General features: G+C 37.0%; 1 protein-coding gene and 1 pseudogene across 3 annotated transcripts in view; one reads left to right on the forward strand and one right to left on the reverse strand.

The window, feature by feature from the left end:
- Prkdc (protein kinase, DNA-activated, catalytic subunit) overlaps window positions 1-27,302 on the forward strand; it is a 191,187-nt gene that overhangs the window by 4,569 nt on the left and 159,316 nt on the right. For all 3 annotated transcript variants that reach the window (XM_074068495.1, XM_074068496.1, XM_074068497.1), the window contains exons 5-19: window positions 981-1,089; window positions 1,532-1,644; window positions 1,731-1,830; window positions 8,907-8,962; window positions 9,048-9,078; window positions 10,183-10,340; window positions 18,321-18,467; window positions 19,108-19,272; window positions 20,739-20,907; window positions 21,214-21,263; window positions 22,162-22,281; window positions 23,479-23,631; window positions 24,674-24,789; window positions 25,230-25,389; window positions 26,718-26,804. In XM_074068495.1, coding sequence (XP_073924596.1) covers window positions 981-1,089; window positions 1,532-1,644; window positions 1,731-1,830; window positions 8,907-8,962; window positions 9,048-9,078; window positions 10,183-10,340; window positions 18,321-18,467; window positions 19,108-19,272; window positions 20,739-20,907; window positions 21,214-21,263; window positions 22,162-22,281; window positions 23,479-23,631; window positions 24,674-24,789; window positions 25,230-25,389; window positions 26,718-26,804 — 1,734 coding nt within the window. The remainder of the gene's footprint in view (window positions 1-980; window positions 1,090-1,531; window positions 1,645-1,730; window positions 1,831-8,906; window positions 8,963-9,047; window positions 9,079-10,182; window positions 10,341-18,320; window positions 18,468-19,107; window positions 19,273-20,738; window positions 20,908-21,213; window positions 21,264-22,161; window positions 22,282-23,478; window positions 23,632-24,673; window positions 24,790-25,229; window positions 25,390-26,717; window positions 26,805-27,302) is intronic.
- Window positions 16,365-17,156, reverse strand: LOC109688671 (S-adenosylmethionine decarboxylase proenzyme 1-like; annotated as a pseudogene).

The following is a 27,302-nucleotide window of genomic DNA, read 5'->3' on the forward strand; positions in this document are numbered from 1 at the left end:
CTGTCATCACCTGGCAAGATGTTTAGTTTTCATAGCCTTCTGGATTGTAAAAGAAGAAATTGGGGTTGTGAAGGGAACAAAGGACAAAAATAACTAAGGATTTACTGCTCTTCTATTTATCACCCTTATTGCCTTTGGCAAGACCTGATGCTAGTTAGGAGTTGCCAAAAGTTGCCCTTGTGTTTCTCATGAGTTTTCGTTAAACCTCAGGAGTGGGAATGGGACTACTGCATTGCCTTGGCCCCTGGCAACTTATTTGCATCTGCGTCTTTTTTTTTTTTTTTTTGCAGCACTGGGGTTTGAACTCAGGGCCTCATGCTTGCTAGGCAGGTGCTCTTACCACTTGAGCAACTCTGCCAGCGCCAGCCCTTTTTCTGTGATGGGTTTTTTGAGATAAGCCCAGGGCTGGCTTCAAACTGCCATCCTCCTGATCTCTGCCTCCTGAGTAGCTAGGATTACAGACAGGCATGAGCCACCAGCATCCGGCCATCTCCTTTTGCATTTCTTTTTTAGAATTTCTTTGGGACTGGTTGGTCTGTGGTCCTGAGTGCCTTTGAGGAAAAGTTGTAGTTATGTTATTGGTTTCCGAGGAATGTAAAGTTAAGTCTAGATAACCCTTCCTTGTGCTCTCCCACCACTCACCTCAAGCCCTACCTCCCCAAGTCACCTGGTAGATGGGTCCTGAGAGGCTCAGTATCAGTCCTCTAGAGACACTATTCTGAATCTTCTCTATGCAAATCCGTGGAGGTAGAGGAATCTTTTTTTGTATTTTTCTCTTTAGAAAGAGCCAGTTTGTCACCTTGATCTTGGACCTAGCCTCCAGATCTGTGAGCAATAAATTTCTTTAGGAATTAAAAAAAAAAAAAAAAAAGACTAATGGAGTGGCTCAAATAGTAAAGTGTCTGCCTAACAAGTGTGAGCCCTGGGTTCAAATCCCCTAGTGCCAAAAAAAAAGAAAGTACCAATTTGTATTCTTTCAGTTACTTCAGATGCTGAGAAGTTCTAGACTTATGGATGAATTTAAGGTTGGAGAATTATTTAATAAATTCTATGGAGAACTTACATTGAAAAGAAAAGTACCAGATACAGGTGAGGTGTATTTAAATATTATTTTCAAATATTTTAACAAGTTAACATTAGCCTTTAGCATAAGACTTAGATTTTCTCTACCAAGGTCTTTTTTTTTTTTCTTTCTACCAAGATCTTATATGTTTTACTGACGAATCTTTTTTTGCTCAAAACATACCAAAATAGAAACAAAAACAATGTCCGAAGACTTCTGTTTATAAAAACATTAATCTTTACAAAATGATTCCTGTTAACAGAAAACTCATCACATCAAATATAATTTAGTTTATACTAGTAGATTTACATAAAACTTGGGAAAGATTCTAATATGCAAAACTAGGTATTTTGTATGTTTTATTTTAAACTAAACATCCTCTCATTTTCTTTATTCATATGTTTTTGTTAATTTAACTTACTTGAAACATAGTTTTAGGCCCTCATTTGTCTAAAATTTATTTTTCAGTTTTAGAAAAAGTCTATGAGCTCCTAGGAGTATTAGGTGAAGTGCATCCTAGTGAGATGATAAATCATTCAGAAAACCTGTTCCGGGCTTTTCTGGGTGAACTTAAGACCCAGGTATGATAAACTTTATGATATTCCACTTCCATATACTTTATTGCTTTTTTCTCATTTCGTGACATTTTTCTAAAATTTTCTTTTAGATGACATCTACAGTAAGAGAGCCCAAACTTCCTGTTCTGGCTGGCTGTCTGAAGGGGTTGTCCTCACTTTTGTGCAACTTCACTAAGTCCATGGAAGAAGGTATTACTGGGCTTCGTTTGGTTTTCTTTCTCGGTTCAGTAAATGTGGTATGAATATAACACCTTTTGTTCATCTATTGATGGACACTTGATTTGCTTGCCACTTTTTGTTTGTTATCAGTAGTGCTGTTGTAACCACTGGTATACAAAAATGTGTTTAAAGTCCCTGCTTTCCCAGGAACTAGAGAAAAGGTGAGATCAAAAAGAATTAACCTAGAAGGTAACACACACGCACAGGAAATTAATGTGAGTCAACTCCCTGTATAGCTATCCTTATCTCAACCAGCAAAAACCCTTGTTCCTTCCTATTATGCCTTATACTCTCTCTACAACAAGGGCAAAATAGTTTCTGCTGGGTATTGAGGGGGTCGGGGGGAGAGGGAGGGGGCGGAGTGGGTGGTAAAGGGAGGGGGTGGGGGCAGGGGGGGAGAAATAACCCAAGCCTTGTATGCACATATGAATAATAAAAGAAAAAAAATAAATAAAAATAAAGTCCCTGCTTTCAAATTTTTTTTTTTTGGCGGTCCTGGGACTTGAACTCAGGGCCTTCACCTTGAGCCATTCCGCCAGTCCTAATTTCGTGAAGGTTTTTTTGAGATAGAGTCTCGTGAACTATTTGGGCTGGCTTTCGATCCGTGCTTCTCCCGATCTCTGCCTTCTGAGTAGCTAGGATTACAGGTGTGAGCCACTGACTCCTAGATCAGTATTTTTTAATTAGCATAAATTGATAGTTGAAAGGGCTTTCATTGTATTTAATTGTGATATTTACACAAATGCATGTAATGTACTTTGATCAAATTCACCCCCTCTGTTACTCTTTCTTAACCACCTCCCTGCTCCCTGTCTTTTTAAACAGTTTATAGCGGGTTTCATTATGCTTTTTTCACATGTGACTATAATGTACTTTAATTATATTCACCTCCATTACTCTCCCTTTCCACTTCTCCTTGCACTAGATTCCTTTTCCCCAATAGTCCCCTTTGACAATCATGTCTTCTTGTTATTATTTTAGGTCTAGATTCCTCATATGAGTGAAAACATGTGCTATTTGTCTTTCTGAGCTTAGCTTATCTTGCTCATCATTATGTTCTCCAGTTTCATCTATTTTCCTGCAGATGACATAATTTCATTATTTTTTATGGGTGAATAATACTGCATTTTGTATTTTTATATGTATATGATGTTTTCTTGACCCATTCATCAGTTGTTGGACACCTGATTCCATAGCTTGGCTATTATGAATAGTGCTGCAATAAACATGGCTGTGCAGGTATCCCTAATGTATGTTGATTTACAGTCCTTTGGATATATGCCTAAAAGTGGTATAGCAGGACCATGTGGTAGTTTTATTTTTAGTTCTTTGAGAAACCTCCATACAGATTTCCATAGTGGCTGCACTAGCCAGGCACTGGTGACTCATGCTTGCAATCCTAGAGACTCGAAAGGCAGAGATCAGGAGGATGGAGGTTCGAGGGCAGCCCAGGCAAATAGTTTGTGAGACCCTATCTCATAAATATCCAACACACACACACACACACACACACACACACACACACACGCTGGTGGAGTTGCTCAAGTGACTGTATTAATTGTTGTTTGTTTTCTTAGTGATTGCCATTCTGTCTGGGGTGAATTGGAACTTCAGTGTGGTTTTGATTTGTATTTCCTTTATGGCTAAGGATATTGAACATTTTTTCATGTAATTATTTGCCATTTGCACTTCTTTATTTTTTTTGCTGTACCTGGGTTTTTAAACTCAGGGCTTCAGGCTTGTTAAGGCAGTCACTGTACAACTTGAGCCACTCTGCCAGCCCCCATTTGTAATTCTTTCTAGAACAGTTTTGCCCATGTATTAATTGGATTATTTGTTCTTTTGGTATTTAATTTTTTTGTTTTTTATAGTGCTGGAGATCAAATTATGTTTAATTTTTGAGTTCTTTATATATTTGGATATTAATCCTTTGTCCCATGAGTATGTTGCCAAGATTTTCTCCTGTTCTGTGGATGATCTCTTTATTCTGGTAATTGTTTTCTTTGCTGTGCAGAAGCTTTTTAATTTGATGCAGCCTCATTTGTCAATTCTTGTTCTTTTTTCCTGAGCAATTGGGAGTCCTATTCAGAAAGTCATTCCTAAGACTGTATCTTGAAGTGTTTTCTCTCTGCTTTCCTGTAGTACTTATGAAGTTTCAGACTTACATTAGGATCTTCAATCCATTTTGAATTGAGTTTTGTACAGGGTGAGGGGTAAGGGTCTAGTTTTAGTTTTCTACATATGGTTATCCATTTTGCCTAACACCCATTTGTTGAAGAGGCTGTCTTTTCTCCACCATATGTTTTTGGCTCCTTTGTCAAAAATCAGTTGGCTCCTGCTTTCTTTCTTTCTTTCTTTTTTTTTTTTTTTTTTTTTTGGTGGTTTCTGGGTTTGAACTCAGGGCTTCATTCTTGGAAGGTAAGTATTCTACTATTTGAGCCACTCCATCAGTCCTTTTTTGTATTGGGTTTTCCTGATACAGACTTTTTGCTGGTGCTGGCGTTGAATGGTGATCCTCCTGATCTCTGCCTTCTGTGTAGCTAGGATTACAGGTGCCCAGCTATTTTGTTGTTGGTGGTGGCGATGCTGGAAATGGAACTCAGGGTCTCGCACTTGCTAGGTAGGCGTTGCACCACTTGAGCCACACCCCATCCCTTTCTGCTTTCATTATTTTTCAGATAAGGTCTTGAGATTTTGCTTGGAGTTAGCCTTAGACCAAGACCCTTCTACCTATACCTCTCACTTAGCTGAGACCACAGGTGTGCAACATGCCTGGCTTACATATTGAAATGGGGTTGCTAACTTTTTGCGCAGACTGACGCTGAACTTAGATCTTCCCAGGCTCTGCTTATTGACTCACTTATATTACAGACATAAGCACCTCACCTGGCCTGCTTTCAAGGAGTTATTGCAGGACTACATGGTAACATTCTTAATTTTTGAGGAATAGGCTTACTGTTTTTTCAAATTAGGTACACTATTTTACATTCCTACCAGCAGTGCGCAGTGTTCCAATTTCTCTATTCAAGCTGCAATTTACTTTTTTTTAAAGGTAAGACTTTTAACTCTCAGGGATTCTTTAAAAAAATTAAGAATACTTTGGGCTGGTGGAATGGCTCAAGTGGTAGAGTGCCTGCCTAGCAAATGTGAGGCCCTGAGTTCAAACCCCAGTACCACCAAATAAATAAACTATAAAAAGAATCCTTTAGGGTTAATAGTTTTCCTTTAAGCCAGACTCTGGTGGCTTATGCCTATAATTGTACTACTTGGGAAGCTGAGATTGGGAGGATCATGGTTTGAGGCCAGCCCAGGCAAGTAGTTCATGAGACTCCCATCTCCAAAATAACCAGAACAAAATGGACTGGAGGCATAGCTCAAGAAGTAGAGTTCCTGCTTTGTAAGCATGAAGACCTGAGTTCAAATCCCAGTCCCACACAGACAAAAAAAGTTTTGCCTTTTAAAAATTTTGTCGCCAAGTGTGGTGGCACACACCTTTTTGTAATCCCAGTGCTTAGAAGGTGGTGACAGGAGGATTGTGTGTTTGAGGCCACTCTGAGCTACAGAAGGAGACCCTGTCAAAAAAAACACAAAATGGGTTGGTGTGGCTTGAGTGGTAGAGCACCTTCATAACAAATAGGAGGCTGAGATTTCAAACCCCATATTGCCAAAAGGAAAAAAAAATTTCCCCTCCCTTACCATTTATGTCCCAAGTAATTGCCAACATTTTATACCTTTGTTGTTTGTTTTACTTCCATTACATAAAACTTACAAAGTTGCTGATATACAATAAAATATTTATTTATTTTTGAGACAGGGTTCTTCTGTATAGCCCAGGCTGGCCTGGAACTCATGATCCTCCTTCCTCAGCCTCCCAAATCCTTGCAGGCATGTGCCACTAAGCCCAGGTTTTTGATTAATAATAATTATTTTTCCTGTGGTACTGAGGTTTGAACTCAAGAATGAGGCTCTTGCTAGGCAGGCGCTCTATCACTTGAGCCTTACCCCTAGCCCGTTTTGCTTTAGTTTTTTTTCTCCCATCCAAGTACTAACCAGGCCCCGCCCTGCTAAGCTTCTGAGATCAGTTGAGATCGGGCATATTCAGGGTGGTATGACCATAGATGCTTTACTTATTTTTCTAATAGTGACTCATGTTTTTGCCCAGTCTGGCCTGGTCTGCAGTTCTCTTATTTATGCCTCTTGCATTAATTGGGATTACAGATGCACAACAAACTCACCTATTGTATTGGTTGATACAGAGTCTCACTAACTTTTTTGCTTGGGCTGGCCTCAAACCACAATCCTCCCAAACTCCACCTCACGAATAGCTAGGATTACAGACATGAACTATAGTGCCGAATCGATATATCCAATAATCTTTTCTCTGCAAAAATTGTTATTTCATGTGTTTCAATTTCTTTTTTTTTTCTTTTATTTTATTATTCATATGTGTATACAAGGCTTGGGTCATTTCTCCCCCCTACCCCCTCAATACCCAGCAGAAACTATTTTGCCCTTATTTCTAATTTTGTTGTAGAGAGAGTATAAGCCATAATAGGAAGGAACAAGGGTTTCTGCTGGTTGAGATAAGGATAGCTATACAGGGCATTGACTCACATTCATTTCCTGTGCGTGTGTGTTACCTTCTATGTTAATTCTTTTTGATCTCACCTTTTCTGTAGTTCCTGGTCCCCTTTTCCTATTGGCCTCAGTTGCTTTTAAGGTATCTGCTTTAGTTTCTCTGCGTTAAGGGCAACAAATGCTAGTTAATTTTTTAGGTGTCTTACCTATCCTCACCCCTTCCTTGTGTGCTCTCGATTTTATCATGTGCTCAAAGTCCAATCCCATTGTTGTGTTTGCCCTTGATCTAGTGTCCACATATGAGGGAGAACATATAATTTTTGGTCTTTTGGGCCAGCATGTGTTTCAATTTCTACCCAGCCCTTCTGTGTTGTTTCTTACCAAGAAAGAACATTGGAGCAGCTTTGAGTGACTTCCCTTCCTTTGCCTTCTCTCTCATCTCTCCTGTGCCCTGTTTTCCCATCTGCGTCTCACTCTGTCAGGTTCTTGCTGCATACTTATAATGAAATGTTACTCTGACTTAAAAAGGAAGATATGCTATAACACATATCTTGACATTATGCTAAGTGAAATAAGCCAGTCACAAGAGAACAAATATTGTACAACTCCATTTATGTGAGGTACTTAGACTAGGCACATAGAAACAGACATAGAATAGGAGTTTCTAGGGACTAGAGCAGGGGATGGGGGATGGGGAGATATCGTTTAATGGGTACAGTTTTTCTGTTGGAGATGACGAAAACTTTTGTGTATAGTGATGGTTATGTAACAGTGAGAAAATATTTTACGCCACTAAATTATTCCCTTACACATTGCTTAAAATGATGAATATTATCTACATTTTTACCACAATGAGAAAAATAAATACAGTATGCTTGTATAGGGTCTACCAGAGAGGGGTAGGGTATTCAGGAGAGGGGCCGTGTGAAATTCAGCCTAAGAAGAGGCTCAAATGCCAAGGTGGTGCCCACCCCATACCAATGGGTCAATCCTCTTTTGTATTCACCAAACCCAGTCATTCCAGACCCCTGTACGCTGAGGAGTATCTGGTACTCTTGTGTCTGCACACTGTGTTTGCATCATTACTCTATTGCAATGACCTTTTTCCCCAACTAATACCTGTGTCAGTCCCAGTTCTAATGCTACTGTGTCTATAAAGCCTTTTTTGAATAGTACAGCCAAAAGTTTGTCCTTATTTTGAATTTCAAAATACCTTTTTTTGTTTTTAGGGTGCTCTTTTAGGGTACCCTAAAAACAAGTCATTTTTATCACTATTAGGCCTCTCTGACCACATTTTTCTTCCAGCTCCTATCATGTAATTATGTGGGTTGTTTTTGTCTTTCATTAGCTCTTGCAGTCAAGGTAGTTTTCTGCTGTGTGCAAGTCACTGCTAGAAGGGCAGAGAAATCAGTGAGGACTAAACCATGACTTCTGTACAGCTACAGTGCATGACGTTTTAGAGACATATAGATAACTGATGTCAGTCTAGGCAGGATGAGAACCTTACATTATAGTTGTGTGCCTGCCTGTTCTGTCTTCCTGTTTCGGCCATAAGTTACTAAGGCCAAAGATCATGTTTTATTTACATTTGTCAATCCTGTAGTTGACATGTACTATGTGTTGTATAAATATCTGAAAGTATTTGGGGGGTGGAAATTATATATTTGCCTTTGAATTAGTTATTTCATTTAATCCTCCAGACAATCCTAAAGAGAAGTATAAACTGGGGACTGGTGTGGTGGTATACTAGTTTAATCCCAGCTACTTAGGAGGTGTAGGTCAGGAGGATCATGGTTTGAGGCCAGCCTGGACAAAATTTAGCGAGACCTGATCTCAACAGAGCAAGTCAGGCATGGTGCTGCATGCTTATAATCCTGGCTGAACATGAGGCATAGATAGGAGGATTGCAGTTCAAGAGTGGCCCTGGGCAAATACATGAGACGCTGTCCAAGAAATAACTGAAACAAAAAAAGGTGAGGGTTATGGCTTGAGTGATAGAGCATGAAGCCTTGAGTTCAAATCCCAGTACTACCAAAAAAAGCATAAACTGCGTGGCTTTTTCCCCCCTCTTTGGTGGTGCTGGGATTTGAACTCAGGGCCTCAAGCTTGCTAGGAAAGCTCGCTACCACTTGAGCCACTCCACCAGCCCCTTAAACTGTCCATTTTACAGTTAAGAAAATTGAGTCTCTGAGAAATTATCCAGCAGTTTATAAGTGATGAATTCAAATTTAAACTGACATTGCTACTCCACATTTTCTTTGTGCTTTTCCCCAGTAATAGCTACATGGATAATAAGTTGCAACTTGCTGGGTCCAGAGTAGAAAAGGTTATCCTGAATTCTTGGGAGATTGTTGAGCTTAGTGAAGATGTAGGCCTGTCTGAAATGAGGCTGTCACTTGCCACGTCCTTGATAAACTGTGTCAGAGACTTAAGGATTTGTAACAGAAGCCTTTCTGTCATTCCCCCAGACCCCCAGACTTCAAAGGAGATTTTTGATTTTGCACTAAAAGCAATTCGTCCTCAGGTAGGATCAATATTACTGTAATTATTTTATAGTGAAGACCTGTGGTTTTTAAACACTGATGGTTATTTTTGTTTTTCTGAACTAGATTGATCTGAAGAGATATGCTGTGCCCTTAGGTAAGATTCTGTATTTAATAAGGTATAGTATTTTTACATTACTAAATTAATATCATGAGGTGTTTATTAAACTATGAGGGAAAGTGAATAAAATAGCATCTGCAGTGTTTCACACCTAATTATTTATGAGGTGGCTTTTGGGAAGTTTGGTTTTCAAAAAATAATTTTATTAGTGTATAATAGTTTTACTAGGGGATGCACTGTGATAGTTACATATGCGCTTATGATATATCTTAGTTAGATTTACCCCTCCATCATGCTCCCTTTTCCCTTCTTCCCCTTTTTAGAACAATTTCAACAGATTTCATTTGTCCATTTTCATATATGGATACCAAATACATCTACCATATATACCCTCATTCCCCCTTTCCTTGTGCCTACCCCCTTCCCACTGGTATCCAACCCCAGAAAAGACTTATTTTTTCTTTTTGCCTTTTTTTTTTTTAATTCTTTATTATTCATTTATTCACATGTGTGTACATTGTTTGGGTCATTTCTCCTCTCTGTCCCTCCCCCTTTTTTTCCTAAGTGTATGTTGGTAGTCCAAGGCAGGGTTCGCCTTGGTACTTTAGGTCTGTATAGTGCTTTAATCAAATTATGTTTTTTTTAAAGTGTTGGAATAGTTTAATTTTCCATTTACATTTCTGTCTACACGAGAAGTCAATATACTTACTTCACAATGTTTACATTAAGTCAATTCAGATGGCAAAAGTAGAATTCAGTCAATAGTGAAATGTTTAAAAACATATATTAAATCAAATGTCTTTACAAGATGGGAAGTTTTTAGTACACAAACTCTGGCACAGATGTTCATATTCAGGACATCTTTTAGGGAATTCAAGTTGCTTGATTCTGCTTTGATTTAATAGATCCTGATCCTGTTTCTGGACCTGTTTTTGGGGTTTATTGGCCAAGGGCCTATTGATCTAGTTGGACGGTGGTGGTGGCATTGGAGGGCTCATTGGGATGCCAGGGTTATGGTAGGGTCATGCACTAAACCATCATGAACATAGTTTTAGTTTTGACCTATACCTGAAGCTTTCTTTGTTCTCTATTCTGGGTAATGTTGTCTTAGTTTAAATGCAATGTTTTTTGCATTTGCAGCTGGCCTACGTTTATTTGCCTTGCATGCATCTCAGTTTAGCATCTGCCTTCTGGACAACTATGTTTCTTTATTTGAAGTACTGTCAAAATGGTGCAGCCATACAAACGTGGAATTGAAAAAAGCCGCACATTCAGCCCTGGAATCATTTCTGAAACAGGTAGTCCAAATTTCATTAAAAAAAGTTTTTTTTTTTTGAAAAAAATAAATTCCAGTCTTGTAACTGCATGTTTCCAAAAGAAATACAGGTTGCTCAGTTAGCTCCTGTAGCACTTACAGCAGAAAGCTTTATTATTGATTAGTCACGTGGGTGACAGTTGGACTGAGAGAGCTAGGAAGATACCAGACTTCGTCATGACCCAGAGCCAAGATCAAGGTATATCTAATGGATGTTTGTGTCAGAGAGGAGCTGGAAGGAAGGGCTGTGAAGTCAGGGCTGCTTTGAGCCAGAGGGTAAGCAGTCAGGGACCAAGAATCTATTTCTGAGGAGTTGAGAGCTGGCTGCCATGGGATGACAGATGAGTCTTAGAAAGATAGAGTCCCTTCCCCCTGTGGATATTCCATTGAGATACATATTTTGAAGCCAGACTTTGTTGTTGTGATTGTGTATCTGAGCACTGGGCTCAAGGATGTCCTGAGCATCCAGAGGAATCTGGAAATCCATGTAGTTCAGGCCATGCACTAAGATCCAGGCTGCTATGTTGGCTTTGATGGAAAATGCTGCAGATTTACAGCAAATATTTTGTTTGGAGCATTGTCAAAAGTGGATAATTACACATTAAATTCACAAGCTTGTCCGTGAAAACCTGTGTGTAACTGTGGTACAGATAGTTTTGGCCTGAGACTGATGACCTGATGTATAGGAGGGAGAGAAAAAAAGCACTGTTGTCCTTTTCTCTAGGTCTGATGCAGTCTTACAAAACTGAAATAGGCTTGCTGTGTCTCTGGCCTCTCCTGCTCCCAGATGACCTTCTCAACTACTTAGTGTTTGCTTGCTGTTCTCAACAGATTTGTATCTCTCAGGATATTTTTGGTATTAAGGTTGCTGCTGCTTCTCTCTTCCTCATAAAAACTGCTTCTCTCTATTTGGCTGATCTTGTTTAAGGAAAATAGAAATTTGTGGAATTATTATTATTATTTTTACTGATTCTTACAAACATTTTCTCTTGAGAAATGGAACTTCAGAATTTGTGGGTGAATAAGAACATCCAGGATTTAGGCAAGGAAGTAGGATTTATGTAAAGGGATCACGCCTCACAACCTTCCCTGAGACCTTGCTTCCTAGTGACATCTGCTCATCCTCGAAGAAAGTGGGTGGGGAGGAGGCCTGCAGGGACAACTGTCAGCTCTTCCTCAGCTGGATGATTGCCCTTAATGAGCCACACAGGCTGTGTACATTGCAGATCTTTACCAGAGAACATAGTTTCAGATTCTCGCTACAATTTCTAATAAAAACCAGACTGAATAAGTACTATAAGAGTTTCATTGAGCATGTTTATTCTACATACTACTGTAGTCTGGAGAAAGAGTATAGAAAACTAAGAAGTTAGGAAAAAGTCCCCTCAGTCCTGCCCTCGTGATTGACTCTTGTTGCAAGTTTAGGGTTTTCTAAAACTGCCTCAAATTTGATAATTGCTTGAAGGATGCACAAGACTCAAAGCTGTTATACTAATAGTAATGACTTACTGCAACTAGATGGCAGAGATTAAAGTCAGAGGGATCAAAGGAAAAAGCAAGTAATGTAGAGACCAAGAAAATGCCAGGTGCATTTGCAATAATAGAGGCTGAACCCAGGGCTTCACACATGCCAGGAAAGTCCCCCAGCACTCGAGCCATGCTCCTAGCCCTAGTGTTTTGTTTTTGAGACAGGATTTCACTAACTTTGCCTACATGGACCTTGAATTTGTAATCCTCAAGCTTTTACCTCCTGAGTATCTGGGATGATAGGTGTGGCCACCATGGCTGCCTTCTTTTCTTTTTTTTAAACACCAAGGTGCACTTTGCATTACATTGCTGACTTCCATTGTGTCAGTGGTTGCATGGGACTTCCTGACCTAAAATTGTTGTGGCTACAGTGCCCATCTCATTACTAAGAAAGACTGTACTCTTGTGAGTATCACTTTGTTTTTCTCAGGTAGCTATTGAGACATTTATGATCACTTTTCTGGCTGCTGAGAAGTTCAGCATTTAGCAACTATACATGTATTTTATTTATGTAGGTATGTATGTATATATAAAAATATATTTAAAAATTAAAAAATTTTGGTGGCACTGGGGTACATGTGTTCATTTAGTCAACTTTATTGAAGTGTAGTTTATATACTGCAGCATATATTTTAAATTTATAGTATTAATTAGCAAATACTTACACTGTAATAATCATCCATTTAAGACATAGAAAAGACTGGGAATGTGGGAGTGTGGGTCAGTTGGTAGAGCACCTGCCTACCAAGCGTAAGGCTCTGAGTTCAAACTCTATACCACCAAAAAAAAACAGAACATTTCCATCACCTCATAAGTTCCTTCAAGCCTCTTTGCATTTTATCTCTACCTATACCTCCAGGCAACTAGTGCTTTTTGTTACTAGAGACATTTATAGTACATCTTCTTTCATGGTTAACTTGTTTTGCACTAAGTTTTTTTGAATGTTTAGTCATGTTGTAGCATGTATCAGTAGTTTATTGTTGCATAGTGGATATAGCGTAGTTTGTTTATGGACATTTGGTAGTCATTTTGTTAACAGCAAACAGTGTTTTCAGAAGATGTTGGTTCTTACGATCCAGCATGGAAGAATCCAAGCAGAATACGTGGGTGTAAATGGGATTTATTAAAAATTAGGAGAGGAAATACAAAGGGAGCATGGTGGGCGCAGGTAGAGTCTATTGGCAGAGAGAACTTGTTTTTATTTTTCAGATGCTTTAAAAACCTACACTAACCCATGGGGAAGTCAAACCCAGGAGATTTCCACCCAATAATGAATGAGTGGGGCAGGGCATGGGCAGTTCCCAGCCAGGTGCAGGTGGTCAGGGACATACCCAGGCAAACCTACATGAGCCCCAAACTTCCATCTTCTAGCCTGCCTCGATTTCTTTTCGATTTCTTGTCTTGGATTATTATACGTGTCTGTGTGTGTGTGTGTGTGTGTGTGTGTGTGTGTGTGTACTTATATAAAACCTGCTAAGAATTTTCATGCCCAAGTATTTTTGTAGACACAATGTTAACATTTTTCTTCAGTAAAAACTTAGAAGTGGAATTGACAGATCACATGATTGGTGGTCTATCCATTAAACTTTGTAGGAATCAATCAAACTCTTTTCTAGAGTGGTTATACCATTTTACATTCCCACCTGCACTGCACAGCAATTCTAGTTACCCTACGTACTTAGCCATACTTGGTTATGATAATGTTTTCTTACTGTGATTTTAATTTGGATTTCTGCAGTGCTTATTGATGTTAATCCTCCACCTCCACCCCCAATGGCTGTTAACTATTTTTTGTTTTGTTTTGTTTTTTAAACTGGGGTTTGAACTCAGAGCAGGCATGTTCTACCACTTGAGCTATACCCCCAACCCTGTTAACCATTCTTAAATTTTGCTTTGTGATGTATTTGTTCAGATATTTTACTCCTTTTAAACTTAAGTTGTATATTTTTTTATTAGTGAATTTAAAGAGTTTTCTTCATATTCTAGATATAAATTCTTCTAAAAGTAATACAAATATTTTTTCTTCTGTTGCTTGCCTTTTCATATTTAAAAAAATTTTTTTTTATTCATATATGCATACAATGTTTGGGTCATTTCTCCCCCCTCCCTCCACCCCCTTTCATATTTTTTTAAACAACATTTCTCAAACAACAGAAGTTTTAAATTTTGGAGATACCCACTTTACTAATTTTTTAACTGGTATCTTTTTTTTTTTTATTATGTTATTATTATACCTAGTGCATTGTGACATTTACAGAATGCTTACAGTATTAACTGTAAGCATTTACCCCATCATTCTCCTTTATCCCCTCTTCTTCCATTCTTAGAATAGTTTCATAGTTTGAATAGGTCCCTTTTTTTTGTTTTTCATACATGAGTACATAATATTTCCACATATTCACCTTCCTACGCTCTTACCTTATATCCTATGCACCCTCCTACACTCTTACCTTCTTTCTGTGACCTATCTAAGAAAGACTTTCTTCCATGTTTTCTTGGTGGGACTGGCATTTGAGTTCAGGGCTTTGAGCTTACCAAGCAGGCACTCAACCACTTGAGCCACATCTTCAGCCCATTTTGCTCTAGTTAATTTAGAAATGGAGTCTCTTTAACTATTTGCCCAGGCTGGCTTTGAACCTCGATCCTCAGCCTCCTGAGTAGTAGGATTGCAGGTGTGAGCTGCTGGTGCCCTGTCTGTAATTCATTTTGAATTACTTTTTGTGTATGGTATAAAGTAAGGGTGATGTTAGGTTTCCCCACATTTGCTGTGGCCAGCACTATTTACTGAAAAGACTTTGACAAAGGTATCTTTGATATCTTTGTCAAAAATCGATTGGCAATATATATGTGGACTTCTTTCTGGACTCTAGTTTATTGCATTCATCTTTATGTTTGTCCTTTTGTCAGTACCTCACTGTCTTAAGTACTCTAGCTTTTATATTGTCTTGAAATTAAGTAGTGGATGTCCTCCAACAACTTTGTTTTCCATTATTAGTTTTACTATTTTATGTACAGTTTTGATTTCAAACATTACTTCTATGGAAAATACATTTTTCTCTTTATAAAAGTATTGCAGGTTACTTGCATATAATTCAAAAAAATATAAAAGAGTACATAGAATGTTCAGATCTTCTTATCCCACCCCCAAGAAAATAGTCACTTAGCATTTTGGTTGATCCTGCTATCTTTTTCTCTTCCTTCTTCTTCCTTCTTTTTCTCCTCTCTTTTCCTCTCTCTCAAGTAGAAAGTAGTGAGAAGAGATATCTTGATATAAAGGAGTGTTACTCATGATTTTTTTGTAACCTTAAGATTTCCTGCTGTGTTGGGTGTTTTCTTGACAGCATATTGAGATCTACATGATTAATTTTAATGGCAACATAATATATCGTTGTATTTATGAGCCGTTAATATTTTTTCTATGAATCATAATGTTTTATCTATCTTGTCTCTACTGTTGATAATTATTTTTAAGCCTTTGCTTTTATAAGCAGAAAATAATTGAATAAAAGTGTATAAAAAGAACATTGGCTGGAAATGAAATAGTAAAAAATTATCAGTAGTTTAAATGGTTAACTATTACAGTATATTCACAAAATGAACTTCTGTAATTAAGAATATAATATTTCTTTGCTTCTTGAAAAACATGTTCATGGTATGTTTTGTAAAAGAAGAAATTATGAAGCAATATGTAATAAACCATTATTCCAAAATGGAAATAAAGAACTGGGAAGAATATATACTTAGACCCTAATAGCTTTGGGTAGAATTAGGGAATATATTGGCAAGTTGGCAATGAAAGATGGATTGTTTCCTCCTGGCTTTATAATTATCTCTTTATTTCTGTATTTGATTTGGGCAGACTTTGTATTGAAATTAGGAATGCGCTTTTGAGCACTTGTGTTCTTGCACATAGGCTATTATCACTTATTAGTTTGGCAGATAGTGATCTATTTGTTTCTCAAGTACTTTGCTCACTGTTGTTTTTTCTTTTTTTTTTTTGTGGAAGATAAAACTTTAATTGCTGTTGGAAAAAACATCTGTATGAAGTAGAAATTGGTTTCAATAACATTAGTAGAGAACATGTTGTAAAAAGCGGAGGTAACTGAATGTAAAATTCTGGCAGCAATGCAATGGAACAGTCCCAGGTGCTAAGCTGAGGCCAATAGCTAATGAGGATGAAAGCCTTGCCTGTGGGGAATTTTGGATGATACCTGCAGAAATAGTACACTGTGTATAAGCCAAATTGAATTATTTTCACAAGTGTTAGAAAGTTTCATACAGTAAAAAGTTTTTTTCTACATGCACTTCAATTTTATAGCAAGAGTGGCATAGAATATCTACATACAGAAGAGAGCATTCATGCAAGATATCTAATTCCTTGATACATTAATGCATGCAATTCAAAATGATTACACTATCATTACATCTAGGGCTTTCTGCAACTACAAGGTGGTGATTATGTAAAGCATTATCCCCAGTATCAATATCTAGAAAGCAGCCACCACCTTCTATGTGTCTTCTCTTTTTGGCGTTTTCTCTTCATTTTTCTTAATCTACTCTGCTGTTGTTGCCGTTTCTTAGCAAAACTGGTAAAAATAAAATAATAATTAACATAGCACTCTGGCAATCAAGATGTTTAAAACCTTGAATTTTCTGGGGGGGTGAAGAAAGTACTGTGCGATTAATTGTGCTCTGATTAACAAACAAGGTTATCACAAATTTTGCTGGCTGAAGACTTTCACAATTTTCCTGATCCTGTCTTTACAGGAAGTCTGACTTAAGCTTATTTCAAAGTTAACATAAGAAAATTAAGAATGATGTGAATCATCCAATAAGTGCCATCTAATTTCATTCCATTTATTGGATAGCCACAAAGATTAAGTGTAGTATCAATGACAGTATCAGGTCATGAGTTCTGCTCTTACAACTGACATTCTTTGGAATAACACCCTCTTATCAGAATTTCCAGGGTTTGATCTGACTGACTGATTACCTGATTCTCTGGAAAATCCAAGGTAAACAAGTATCAACAGTCAGAATTCATACATCCCATACTATTTGCTGATCACTTTGGGAAAATTGCATTAAGATACTTTACTTCTTCCTGGAAATTATGGTGTGTGTATCTTTGGTGAGAAGGCGTCATAAAATTCTTATATGAATAAAAGAAGCTTTGAATTGAGTCAAACTTACTGTAATCCCTTGCAAGCTTCAATAGGGGAACCAGTGTTTTTAGTTTTTAGTAAGAGGGTGTTTCTTGGAGACAAATATGCTGTTCTCACTGAGTACATGAACTTTCTGCTTGTCAGTTTTTGTTACACTTGTGATTGAACATTGCACATCCTTCAAAAGTACACCCCACTCAGATCTTGGGATAGTATGAAGATGCCCAGATCCTTGCTTTGTGTTGGTTTGCTGCCTAGAGAACCAAACCTTCAGCAGCTTCCTCATCCCTTCAAAAAAACGTGGAGCTTCCATCATCATGAGATTAGTGAACACCAACAACCACAGAAAATCAAGTAAATTAACTCTCTTCTCCTGCCGTCGCCACTGTGGATTGTTGCTGTGTTACTAAATTCAGGTTCCTTTTTTTGCTATAATTTTATATTATCTTTTAAAAAAATTAATAAAAATTTCCTGACTTTTTGTGAGCAAAAGTTGAACATCAGTCTGTTGGAAATAGAGGCAGATACAGTTCAGTGTCTGGTAGTCCTCTGCTTTCCCTTTAACAGCGAGTGCTAGTTAATGTTGCCAGCCATACTGTATAAACCTATTTTTTCTTTTTAAAATTTTACTTTATTCTCTTTATTTTACTTTATTCTCTTTCATTTAACTTAAGCTTTATAGTTTGTAGCCTTTCTTTTTTCATTTTTCTAAAAACTGAGATGCCTTGTTTTTCTGATTGTAAGCTCTTATCTCTTTTTGTTGATAACAACTAAATTCACTGGACGTTAGGCATGCTAGCTCTTACTTACTTTTTGGAAGATGTGAGCGCTAAAGACTACTTTCTGCTTCATCAGGGAGCCTTAATTCAAAACCTGTTTTTCTTTCTTTTCTTCTTTTTTTTGGGTGGTATTTAGGTTTGAACTCAGGACTTTGGGCTTGCTAGATAGGTGGTCTATCACTTGAGCCACACCTCCAGCCCAAACTTGTTTTTCTATGTGCAGAGTTTTTCTTGCATTTTCCAGGTACCTTTTAGTCCCTTTCTTTAGGAAAAATGCATCACATAGAGTGTAGTCCTATTTAAGAGTCTGTGTTTTCTGAACTTGATGGAGAATAAACAAATTGAAGCAAATGATTTTTTATGAGTAAAAGCAATTGAATACAACTGTAGCACCATATTAATAGTATCCAAACAATTATAGCTTTTTCATATTTGTATAAATTCATTTGTTTTGCTATTAAATATTTCTAAAGAATAAATATGCAATTGCAGATTTCTTTTATGGTGACAAAAGATGCAGAGGTGCATAAGACTACGCTGCGGTACTTTATGGAACAATTCTATGGAATCATCAGAAATGTGGATTCAAATAACAAGGAGTTATCCATTGCTATTCGTGGATATGGACTATTTGCGGGAGTATGGATCATTAATTTATTTTATATTTTTGGTTTTACTTGAGTATTTAAAGGAATTAATTATTTTTGAGTAGTGTGTCGTATTTGTGACAATAGTAGTGCCATCTTAAGTGTCATTTATTTTATTAGCAATAAGAGTATTTTTAGTGTCCGCTATGTACTAGAATTCTTTATACATGGTATCTCAAATCCTTGTAATTCTACTACAAGTTGAGTATTTTGTTTTACGCATGAGAAAACTAAGACCCAAAGAAATTAGGTAACTTGTCAAGATTTACACAGAATCAGTAAAAATAAGACCTTAATTTGAGCTGGGCATTGTGGTCCATGCATTTAATCCCAGCACATGAGAGGCTAAGAAAGGAGGATTGAGAGTTTGAGGCCAGCATGGGCTACATAGGGAGTAATTGGCCAGCCTGGGCCAACTAAACGGCGTCTAGGATATGAACAGATATTTAGAATGTGATTACAAGTTATTATAAAAAGCATCATTATAAGGTACTGTATTTTATGTACAGTAAAATAAGCAAGTGAATAGCTTGTTAATACTGTTTGTAATCACGTGGCTCAAAATGACACCTAAGTGTCTTTGTTTTGGCATTGATAAGATCAATAAAAACTTCGTTTTACCTTTCCTAAAGCCTTGCAAGATTATAAATGCAGAAGATGTTGACTTCATGTATGTTGAGCTCATTCAGCGCTGCAAGCAGATGTTCCTCACTCATACAGACACTATTGATGACCATGTTTATCAGATGCCGAGTTTTCTCCAGTCTATTGCAAGTGTCTTGCTTCAACTTGACACAGTAAGTGAAATAGTTAAACTGAGAACATTTTTAAAGTATTTAATTTCTTCAGGCAATCTGAAGGAGTCATATGATATGTTTAGTACAGACACCACTTTGGTCAGCATGCCATTTTATTTTTTTTTTTTCATTTTTCTTTTATTATTCATATGTGCATACAAGGCTTGGTTCATTTCTCCCCCCTGCCCCTACCCCCTCCCTTACCACCCACTCCACCCCCTCCCGCTCCCCCCCCCAATACCCAGCAGAAACTATTTTGCCCTTATCTCTAATTTTGTTGTAGAGAGAGTATAAGCAATAATAGGAAGGAACAAGGGGTTTTGCTGGTTGAGATAAGGATAGCTATACAGGGCATTAACTCACATTGATTTCCTGTGCGTGGGTGTTACCTTCTAGGTTAATTCTTTTTGATCTAACCTTTTCTCTAGTACCTGTTCCCCTTTTCCTATTGGCCTCAGTTGCTTTAAGGTATCTGCTTTAGTTTCTCTGCATTAAGGGCAACAAATGCTAGCTAGTTTTTTAGGTGTCTTACCTATCCTCACCCCTCCCTTGTGTGCTCTCGCTTTTATCATGTGCTCATAGTCCAATCCCCTTGTTGTGTTTGCCCTTGATCTAATGTCCACATATGAGGGAGAACATACGATTTTTGGTCTTTTGGGCCAGGCTAACCTCACTCAGAATGATGTTCTCCAGTTCCATCCATTTACTAGCGAATGATAACATTTCGTTCTTCTTCATGGCTGCATAGAATTCCATTGTGTATAGATACCACATTTTCTTAATCCATTCGTCTGTGCTGGGGCATCTTGGCTGTTTCCATAACTTGGCTATTGTGAATAGTGCCGCAATAAACATGGGTGTGCAGGTGCCTCTGGAGTAACAGTCTTTTGGGTATATCCCCAAGAGTGGTATTGCTGGATCAAATGGTAGATCGATGTCCAGCTTTTTAAGTAGCCTCCAAATTTTTTTCCAGAGTGGTTGTACCAGTCTACATTCCCACCAACAGTGTAAGAGGGTTCCTTTTTCCCCGCATCCTCGCCAACACCTGTTGTTGTTGGTGTTGCTGATGATGGCTATTCTAACAGGGGTGAGGTGGAATCTTAGTGTGGTTTTAATTTTCATTTCCTTTATTAGCATGCCATTTTAAGTTAGTATTTTGTGTAAATAGAATTACCATCATGAAACTTGATTTTTTGTTGCACAGGAAAAACTACTGTTATTCGTTCCATCTTTGTAAAAGATTAAGAATTACCATTTATCATAGAATTGCATCTAAAGTATAATTCAGACAATTTTACTTTATTTTTAGGCAGTCACAATAATAAATGGTAAGCTTGGAACATAATAAGCCTGGTTTTCATTTCTCTTAATTTGTGACTAATTCAGTTGTAGTTACTTTGGGCATTTGTTTTACTCTTGTATGTGTTTCCTCCTCTAACTTTTAGTTTGTTCTCCATTTTTGGTAGGTTCCTGAGGTGTACACTCCAGTTCTGGAACATCTCATGGTGGTACAGATAGACATTTTCCCACAGTATAGTCCAAAAATGCAGTTGCTATGTTCTAAAGCCATAGTGAAAGTTTTCCTAGCCTTAGCAGAAAAGGGGCCAGTTCTCTGGAATTGCATTAGTACTGTGGGTAAGTTTCATTCTTATTAAATTGATGATGAATATTTAACACGTTATTTGATGTAAGTCAAGAAAGCCTTGTTGCTAATGTTTCTTTGTTATTTTTAGTGCCTTTTAGAACACTTTAAAAATTCTGGTGGGCCAAAACCCTTTTTTAGTTTTCTTATATTTAGCTGCTGAATCTTAATAGTTCAAAATTTAAAATTAAAAATGTTAACAAATTTAATAAAGAAATTGATAGGTAAAATTATAATGGTTTTTATTGAGCAGTTATATTTTTCAGCCTTTCCTCTATTTTTCATTTTCTTTTTTTCAGTGCATCAGGGTTTAATAAGAATATGTTCTAAACCAGTGATCCTTCAAAAGGTAAATTCTGAATCTGTTGTTTCAAAAATTAGCCATTTATCTTTGGAAGCTAGAAATGTTGCTGAGGTTTTAATATGTAAATATATAAAAGTGGCCTTTCTTAGTTATTAGCCATGCCTTTATTTTTTTGAGGGGGGGGCGATTTGAATTCAGAGCCTTTTGCTTCGTAGGCAGGTGCTCTACCACTTGAGTCATGCCCTCAGTCCCATGCTTTACATGTTGAAGTTATATCTCTGTTTTGCTAGGTGAATACAGTTCTCCTAAGGTATGAAACATATCTCGAAGCATAACTTTCCTGTCATGTACATGTATGTTTTGTTTTTTGTGTTTGGTGGGACTGGGATTTGAACTCAGGATGTTGTGCTTTGCAAAGCACTTGAGCCATGCTTCCAGTGTGTTTTTTTTTTTTTTTTGTTACTGTTATTTTAGAGATGGGTTTTCATGTGTTCTTTGCCCAGGCTGGCCTTGTACCATGATGTTTCCTGTCTCAGCCTCCCAAGTAGCTAGGATTATAGTCATGAGCCACTGGTGCCTCGCCTGTCACATATTTTTATAAAAAATAGAAATGTTTTTCTCCTCTCTTGAAACTCAAAAGAAAATGCAAAAGTGTATTTTGAGAGGCATATCTTAGTAGAAGTTATAGGAAACATGATGAGACAAGACAGATAAATGATTTGCAGCCAATGTTGTATCAAAAAAGAATTTTGTGTCACAAAAGAATTTTTTTCAGCTTTCTTTTTATTATGCTTTCCTAATACAATGTCTTGCTCAGTCTAGTTGTATAGTCTTCTGTGCTTGCTGTTTTAGTTTAGGAAATTCTGAAAATTAGCAGGTTCTAGCAGCAAAGCTGTTTTTGTGAGTTCATCAGTCATTGTGGGACTATTATCTTCCATGACAGGGTGTTGAGTCTGAAGACCATCGTGCCTCAGGGGAGGTTAGATCTGGTAAATGGAAAGTGCCCACCTACAAAGACTATGTGGATCTCTTTAGACATCTCCTGAGCTGTGACCAGATGATGGTAAAATTTATAATTTGAAAGCCATTAAAATGCTTCAATTCTTGTTATTAAGAGTCTCCTTACGGCTAGTGGAGTAGCTCATGTGGTAAAATGCCTGCATAGCAAGTGTGAGGACTGAGTTAAAACTCCAGTACTGCCAAAAAAAAGAAAGAAAGAAAAAGAGTCTCTGTAGTTGTATACTCAAAGACTTACTTATTTCAGAATTACATTTTAACTAACTTTCAAAAGTTCTTTTTAAATCATCAAGTAATAAAAATTAGCACTGTTAGTGAAGACAGTTAAGTGAGACTAGAAAATAAGTAAATGAAAGAAACAAACATAGAGCTCTTTTGAAATTGATTACTATAGCTGAGTCTTCATTTTAGCTTTATGTAGCAGTGTAGTATAGTTGATACTAAGTTTTCTTTCCGACAGATCTAGCCTTTTAGGCAACAAAAAGTATAACAGTATTAACACCATATAAAGGTATTCTGTTTTTGTTGGGAATTGAACCCCCTCATGCATTTTAAGAACATGTTCTACAACTTAGCTACACCTTCAGCCCTCTCTATGTGCTGAAGATGAGGGCAAATCTAATTGACATTTTAAATAGGTATGAAAGGGATTGATGTATAGCTGTTATGAGTATCTCTTATGTTAGAATAATGCCTTCTGCCAAATGAGTTTCTGAAAGATAAGATATTTCTTTAGTTTCTATTTTAAGCCTAGTAATAGTGATTAGTATTTTAATATAACACTTTGGTGAAGCCCAGAACAAGAAATTTTTGTCAATGTGCACATGTATGTATGCACACATACTAGTATTACATGTATGTGTGCATAAATAAACATAAAACATAGTGTATATGTGTATGAGTCATACATATGTGTGTTTATATATGCATATAAAAATTAATGGGGTAAACACTTTGACAAGACTTTGCCAAAATCTTCTCATTCACTGCTATGTAGAGTATTTGTTATACAACTTTGTAAATCATACTCTCTGGCTAAAGTAATATTGTCTTAATAATTTGGGAAGGTGTCTAAGTTTTGAAGCTTGAAAACTCCAGGTAAATCTGCTACAGTTTAGATATTCCTGTTCCATAATATCTCAATATACATGTGACTGTGTATGTACGTATCTTAACTCCTATAAAATATTCATACTGATGCTTTCTGTACAAGATTTTGAACTTAATTTTTCTTTATTTAAAGGATTTAATTTTAGTAGATGAACCATTTCTCTTTGTGAATTCCTCCCTTCAAAGTCTCAATCGCTTACTCTATGATGAATTTATAAAATCCATTTTGAAGATTGTGGAGAAATTGGATCTTGCACTAGAAAAATGGACTGCTGGGGAACAAGAGGTTAGAAGTTTTTATCAATAATAATTTTGCATTATTTTTATGCCAGCTTTCTTTGCATATAAAAATATTCAGGGTATAGATAATAGCATCTATTCAGGGGATTGGAGAAACTTGATTTCTTTGGGATTATTATGTGCCATTGTTACTTTTCTAATTTTTTTTTTCTAGTACTTGGTTTGAACTCAGGGCCTAGCACTTGGTAGGCAGGGGCTGTATCACTTGAACCATACTGCCAGCCACATTGATGCTTTCCTTTCGTATGTAGCCTAATTATAGAAGGTGTTATAGAAGATCTTTTTTAAAAAGATCTTTACATGTTAATGTATTAAAAAACAATTTTTTTAGCCAAGCATGATAGTACATGCCTATAATCCTAGCATTTAAGAGGCTGAGGCTGGAAGATTATGAGTTCAGGGCCATGCTGGACTACTAAGCGAGACTCTGTCTCAAAAAACCCCAAACCAGAGAGGGGGATAAAGGAGAATGATGGAAGGGTGAATTCAACTATGATATATTGTAAGAACCTTGGTAAATGTTACAGTGTACCCCCAGTACAACAATTAAAAAAAAAAAACAACCAAACAGAAGTCCCCTAAATGATGGGTTGTTTTTTTTTTTCATTTCTCTTTCTTCTTTTTTTTCGGGTGGCACTGGGGTTTGAACTCATGGCCTCATGCTGAAGCCACTCCTCTGTTTTGTAGTTGAAATCACCCAAGTCATTATTGATACTTTGTATCTTTTGAGGTTCTAAATCAGTCAAGGCATTACTGTTAGCTTTATCAAAAAATGATACCACCCTTCCATGTTTCTGTATTTGTCCTATTCTTTGATCACTCTCTGTGAGTCCTTTGATTTAATGTTTCATTGAATCCTATCATTCTCCTCAAAGTATACGTTCTTGAGGACCAGTCTCTAACTTTTTTAGTTTTGTGTTCTTTCTTCACAGCATCAGATTGAGACTGAGAAGTCATTTGGAAAGTTATTTGTTGAGTGATGTGTTATTAAATGGTACAGTTTTTGTGTGGTACAATTAATTTTTCAGGATGAAACTGAGGCTGCTGGTATTTGGGTAATCCCAACTTCAGATCCAACTGCTAACTTGCATCCTGCTAAACCTAAAGATTTTTCAGCTTTCATTAACCTGGTGGAATTTTGCAGGTATTTTATAACATTTTAATTATTTAAGAGTGAAAGTTATCAGTTATAAGCTATAATGGAGGAAACACCCTTATATAAACTTAAGAAATGAAATAGCAAAAGACTTAAAACCTAAAGTCACTTATCTAGATCTTTAAAGTACGGACTGGGGTTGTGATTCAGGTGATAAGAGTGCTTGCCTAGTAAGTGTGGGGCCCTGAATTCAAACCCCAGTGCCACACACACACACACACACACACACACAAAATGTATATATCAAATTAGAGTTAAAAGACTATCACTAGGGAAGAAAGGAATGCATACATACTTAAAAATATTAGAATACCTGAAAATGATACTTAATAAAAGTTTAGTGCATAATTTTTATGTCCCTTTTAATTTTCAAACTGAGTAATAATTAATAATAATTTCTACCTAAAACATTTAATTGGTTTTTGCAGAGAGATTCTCCCTGAGAAACAAGTAAGACATTTTGAACCATGGGTGTATTCATTTGCATATGAGTTAATTGTGCAGTCTACACGGTTGCCACTCATCAGTGGTTTCTACAAATTGCTTTCTGTTGCAGTGAGAAATGCCAGGAAAATAAAATATTTTGAGGTAAGTCTTTTTTTTGGAGCACATGGAATATTCCTGTATTTTTTAAGACTGTATGAGTGTATAAAATGCATTATAAAATATGTGATTATGGAATATCCAGTTTTAAAGTCTACTGATGGAATTTTATATATATTATGTGTATACTATATAATATATGTATTATACATATATAGTATATATATGTAGCATGTATATGTATAGTGTATATATACATATACATATGTACATGTATATATATATATATATTTATAGCGTATTTATATAGTGTGTAGATATGTATATGTATATCTTTTGTGTGTGTGTGTTACTGGGGTTTACACTCAGGGCCTCATGCTTTCTAGGCAGGCACTCTTACCACTTGAGCCACTCCACCAGACCTTTTCTCTATTGGGTGTTGTTTTGAGAAAGGGTCTTGCTTTTGTTGCCTGGGCTGACCTCTAACTTCAATTCTCCTGATTTCTGCCTCCCAAATAGCTAGGATTACAGCCATGAGCCATAGGCAGCCAGTTCAATTATATATATTTTTAAAAGTTGATGTGTGACTGTCAATTAGATGACTTGCTTAAAAAAAACAGCATTTTCTGTTTTGATTTTTTTCTCTTTTTTTTGGTGGGATGGGGATTTGAACTCAGGGCTTCTTTTACTTCCAAAGCAGATGTTCTATCACTTGAGCCACACCTCTAGTCCGTTTTCCTCTGGTTACTTTTTGGAGATGGGGTTTTGAGAACTATTTGCCCAGGCTGGCCCCAAACTGCGATCTTCCTGATCTCAGCCTCCCAAGTAACTAGGATTATAGGTGTGAGACTGAATTTGAAACATTTAGCTAATTATGTAAGATTGGCAAGAGTTTTCAGCATGGTCCTGGTAACAGCAGGATGATCATTATTTGGGAAGTTGCAGGCCCTTTGCAGATTCACTTAATCAGGAACTTGGCGGACAAGCCTCAGAGATCTGTGCTACAAGCTCTTCAGGTGACTCTGGTGCCCTTACGTTTAAGAATGACTGGAGTTCTTCTGCTGGGGCTCCAGTTACTTACATGAGGAACTCTCCTGGGTAACTAAAGGATCAGCAGATCTCTCAGTTCATCTTATTGGAGAATGGGAAAGAGTGAGGACTTAGTCATGCCTCTGGCCTTTAGCCAGAACCTACCTTTTCTTTTGCTATTTCTGACTGTCTTCTGCCTGGAAACACTCTTGGAACAGAATCTTTCTTCCTCTCCACAGTAGATTGGTGAAGTGAAATTTATTCAAAAGGTTGGGAACTGTTGGGTTAGGATATGAAATTGCTGATTCTTGCTCAGTGTACTAATTTGCTATTTTATTTCACAGGGAGTTAGCCCAAACAGTCTGAAACATTCTCCTAAGGATCTAGAAAAATGTTCTTGTTTTGCTTTACTTGCAAAATTTGGCAAAGAGGTAATTTTTAAGTATTTAATCTTAATGTGTCATGGGTTCTTTTTAAGTGAATGTATAGAGAACTAAATCCCTGTGATCATCCAAGACCTAATTATTTTAAAATTAGTTTAGTAAATCCAGATTGTGATAAAAATCCACATTTTTTTTTAAGACATCTCCCATATAGGGTTTGAATTTTTTGTCTCTCTCTCTTTTTTATTTTTCCTTTGACCATACTGGGATTTGAACTCAGGGCCTTGAGCTTGCTAGGCAGGTGCTCTACCACTTGAGTCAAGTCCCCAACCCTGGTCTCGAACTCTCTATGTATTCCAATCTGGCCTGAAACTTGTGATCCTCTTTCTTCAGCTTCCTGAGTAGCTGGGATTATAGGTGTACTCCATCACGCCCACCTTAGGAGTAAAAACTAACATAGGAAGAGACTTCAGAGGTACCTTAGTTCTCAAAATAATTCAGTTGAGGGATGGCAACTCAAAATTAAATGCATTCTTTTGTTTTTCC

The sequence above is a fragment of the Castor canadensis genome, chromosome 3, assembly GCF_047511655.1.
Source record: "Castor canadensis chromosome 3, mCasCan1.hap1v2, whole genome shotgun sequence".
NCBI lineage: Eukaryota > Metazoa > Chordata > Mammalia > Rodentia > Castoridae > Castor > Castor canadensis.